Source organism: Atta cephalotes (assembly GCF_000143395.1).
Source record: "Atta cephalotes unplaced genomic scaffold scaffold00018, whole genome shotgun sequence".
Taxonomy (NCBI): Eukaryota; Metazoa; Arthropoda; class Insecta; order Hymenoptera; family Formicidae; genus Atta; species Atta cephalotes.
This window is the reverse complement of record NW_012130082.1, coordinates 2,020,984-2,025,679: the sequence shown is the minus strand read 5'-3', so window position 1 is coordinate 2,025,679 and position 4,696 is coordinate 2,020,984. Positions and strand designations below refer to the sequence as shown.

General features: G+C 29.7%; 1 protein-coding gene across 1 annotated transcript in view; it reads left to right on the top strand.

The window, feature by feature from the left end:
* Positions 1-3,321, top strand: part of LOC105618883 (integrin beta-PS-like) — an 8,160-nt gene extending 4,839 nt beyond the window's left edge. The window contains exons 10-14 of the mRNA XM_012200413.1: positions 330-551; positions 1,486-1,602; positions 1,929-2,121; positions 3,030-3,169; positions 3,247-3,321. Coding sequence (XP_012055803.1) covers positions 330-551; positions 1,486-1,602; positions 1,929-2,121; positions 3,030-3,169; positions 3,247-3,321 — 747 coding nt within the window. The remainder of the gene's footprint in view (positions 1-329; positions 552-1,485; positions 1,603-1,928; positions 2,122-3,029; positions 3,170-3,246) is intronic.
* The last annotated feature ends 1,375 nt before the right edge of the window (positions 3,322-4,696 follow it).

Here is a 4,696-nt window from a genome sequence, read left to right as displayed (position 1 = left end):
AAATCCATCATTTTTGCATTAAATTGAATGGAAAATAATGGATTTCTTTTTACTACACCTAATATATATATAAAAGTATTTAGCGCAGATATAAAAGATAAAGATTATACACTCGAAAAAGGATTATAGCCAAGGATAGGAAATCTCTATTATCGCGCGTAACTACCATGTTCTCGCTTGATAGTTGCTTTTAACAAATTCGCTCGGAAGTTATATGGCAATCTTGCAGAGATCGCGGCAGCGGTGTTTATAAGGGCGGTTGGACAAATTACACGCCTTTGTACGTACCCCATTACGTTCACTGTTCGTCTCTTCTTTGTCTGTTTAAGGTCTGTGGCGGACGGGGCAAGTGCGAATGCGGTACCTGCAATTGCTTGCCAGGATGGGGTGGTGAGACGTGCGACTGCAAGGAGACTAACAGCACATGCATCCTGCCGTCGGGTGAAAACGTCGAGATTTGCAGTGGACGTGGCAACTGCATTTGCGGCAGCTGTCATTGTCACGAGCGGGACAATATTCGATATTCCGGACAATACTGTGAGGAGTGTCCTGTGAGTGTCTGCATATAATGAAATATCCAAGAAAAACAAAATGTCATGATAATGACAAAATGACTTCACAATGATTATTAAAAATCATTTTTCGATTAGTTATGATTTATTTTATATTATTTGGACATTACATTATTTATTTATTGTTCTGTTTGGGTACTGTTGGACGAACGATTTTTTTCCAGCAAATAAAATAAGAAAAAACATAAAAAGTGTTTAATAAAATGCACAGATGTTTTTACATTCAAGTTTATATACAAGGTATATAATCCCAGATCTATTCACGTCATTTACTAATGATTCGTAAAGTCTTAAAATGAAAATTTTAATACCGAAATGTCGAGGCTATAATTTTTGAATTATGAGCACTTAAAGTTAACTAATCATATTGTTTAAAATTGTATGTTTAGATGCAATTGACACTTTTTACGTTGTATATTGTAGAACCAAATGTCAATCACACCTAAACGCGCGAACTGTATACGATATGATTGGTTAACTTTAAATATTTATTATAGCCTCGATATATATTGATATTAGAATTTTAGTCTCAAAATAATTTTAAAAATTCTGTCATTAACAGATAGTACGATAGATTTGGGACACTCTGTATTAATCGATTATCATTCGTATACATATGATTTCCATAAATATTTCAATATCAATAACATAAAAGCAAAACTTCGAAAATTATATATCTATAAAGACTTTTTTGACCGAAATTTATAATTGATGTATTAAATTATTTAAATTGTTGATTATTATCTACTAATTTAATTTAATTTTTACGAATGATGTATTTGAAAAATATATATATTTCAAATGTTAGTCGTTCTTTGTACATTTATACATGGTGTTCTAGAATTTTTAATAGTAAAATATCTTATACTCTTACAACACTCTAAAACAATTACTTATTTATAACACATTTCAGACGTGTCCAGGACAACGATGCGAAGAATTGAAGGATTGCGTGGAATGTGTAGCATACAATACAGGACCACTCGCGAAAAATGGGAAATGTGATTTATGCATGCATGAAATAGACATCGTTAGTAGCTCTTCCTTTGAAATAACATTTGTCTAATCTACAATGTACTCTTTATTTCAATGCTTTTTGCTTTTTACTACTTTTTACCTTTTATCCTGTTTTTCGTTTTCTTCACCCAAGATAAAAGATGAACTAGAAGAGAAAAGAAACGCATAACATGAAACAAGATTGTCGATAAAATAATCGTAAAGAGAAAAAAAAGACAAAAGGTAAAAAGCAAGGAACAAGAAGTAAAGAACACATTGTTAGTTTATATGTACGCAAGCTGCGCGAGGGTGATTAACAATTTGCAATGCGATGCAAAAAGACGCTTAATTATTTCACAGGTCGATATTGTCGAAGAAGATCCTACGAAAGATGAAGAAGCCGATGCCCGCATATGTCGAACACCCGGTGATGCAGGCTGTACGTTTGTCTTTAAATACCAATACCACAGAGCCGGTACTGGAGGAGATATCAAAATCTTTAAGATTCAAGCTGAGCAAGAGAGAGCTTGCCCAACACCAATTAATATTTTTGGTAATTATTTTTGTTATATCATTATATGAATTATGTATCTCTCGTGACACATCACAAAATATATAACTTACATTATTATATTCTCTTTGATAAATTAAACAGAATTAATATGTAATGTATAATTAATTAATTCTTTTTTTTTAAGGATAATATTGTATATAATAGAATAAAATGAAAAAAACTTATTGTTTCATCAGAATCTGGAAATTATGTGTTCGAGCATCTAGCCATTCTTATTTAAAATAATATCCTAAAGGACAAACATGTAGAATCTGTATATAACGAGCATTTTTTTCATGTTAATTTTTATTTAAATGATAAGATTCGATTATCACAAATTAAATAAATTATCAAATTGTTTGTAATAACAGCTTATATACTGAAAAAATTCGAATTTCACGATTTAAATTATTAGTAGAATGAACAATGATACCATATTGTTATAAACTATTGTAATTATTGTATTTATACTGAAGATGGTCTAATTAAGACCGAAACGTCTATATTTTATTGTTCTTTATACTTTTAATAAATTAATTATTGTTCGCTGCTAACATCTTGCGCAGTGGTATATGCTCTTTACAATATTGTTTTGAAATTTTAGCCACTTATTTTTGTTTATTATTAATAAGTGATAAGATATTAACGATTGAATAATTAATTAATTAATTAATTAATTAGATTAATCACACACATCTGCATATTTTTCAAAAGTTGGTGCTAGTATACAGCATTTTTTTGTTATTATTTCATGTTTTAAAATTCTGTTTGGTTATTGCGTTTCTCTTTGTCCGTCTGTCTTTCTCTAATTATCATTCACTCGATGATTTTTGAAAATATAATATCTTTGGTTATACTTATGTATGTGAGACGATACGAAATGAATTAGAATTTACTTTCTCCCGTAGGTGTTGCGCTAGGCGTTGTTATAAGCACTGTCATCATCGGTTTCCTGATTCTCCTCATTTGGAAGATCCTTACGATTATTCATGACAAAAGGGAATACGTTAAGTTCGAGAAGGAACGCGCCCTCGCCAAATGGGACAGAGTGAGTCGCTATTCCTCATTATTTCTGATCGCGTGACTACAAGATTGCCGGAATGTCAATATGTTGAAATGTTTCAGGGCGAGAATCCTCTGTACAAACAAGCCACGTCAACTTTCTGCAATCCAACTTTCCAGGAATACACCACGAATTAATAATTTATAATTCTAGATTTTAGTGACATTACAAATTTTGTATAATAAAAATGTTAAATTTTATTTTTTGCATATTGAATAATAACGCATTGAAAAATGACAAATATTTTTTTTTATTAAGTTTTTATAGATCAATTCTTATATGAGAAATTGACTATTTTAGAAAAAATTTAATTTATTATCCTGAATTTCATAACATAAAAAAAATATATTCAATAACAATTAATATATCAATCTATGTAATCTATGTTAATATTAATACATCAATAAATTATTTGAATTAAAAAATATAGTTGTGCAAATTGCTTATGCCTAATGAACAGCCGTAAATTAATATAAATCATGATATTTTATTACATAAATAAGATATTCTTAGATCTTATTATTACACGTGGCTAGAAATATTTTTTTTAGGTATAATAACAGGAGATTTCAATGCCGGCCTTCCAATATATGTACCGTATCCGATAACTAGCGCCGCGCTAAGCGAACGAATTGAACGAGCCTCTGCGGGCGCCATGTTGTTTAATTGCCGCATAATGAGAAGACCAATCGGCAGCGAGAATCTCATGCAAAAACGAGCAAAACTTTCTACGGTTCTTTTTCTCTTCCTTCACCTCCTTGCATTCTCCCACTCTTACCGAGCTCGTAATAACACGTCTCCGTTCAAATACTTCCTGCTTCCCTCTATTTATTACGAAATATATAGCTACGTAGATTTCCCGACGAGTTTTTTTATCGTTTCGTTCTATCATTGTAAAACTGTTTTCATGTCGATCATGGCCGATAGCGGATTTATCGGTAGCAATTATTTGAAATCCAAAATCTCTTCTAAAAATCTCTTGATGAATTTAAAAAATTTAAAGTTATTTCATTTATCCCATTTTAACATATAAAAATTACAGCTGTATACTGTAATTACAAAAACCAAAAAATTCAAAATAAGACGTTCACTGTGATTATTTGAATTTTCAGTATCTCTGCTTTAATGGTCGGAACTATTTATTTATTCTACATAGAATTGTAAAACTATTGAAAATAAACTCAGAACTTTCATTATTTAATGAAGATCCATCAAGTGAGAGTGTTTCACACATACCTTATATATTAACTACAAGAGAATTAGTGTTTTTTTTATCTTATGTAGTTTGTAATTGTAAATGATCAAAAAATATTTCTGTCAACAATTAATTAAGCAAAAAGCTTAAGATATATTATACATCTTTAAATAATTTTATATATTAATTTATATATTAATTTTTATATATTAATTTATATATTAATTTCTAGTTGCATTTAATTTTAATATCAGGACTTTAATTATCTTGTTTAGGATCTCTCTAAATTTTTCGCTGTTTTAATATAATGTTAGTAA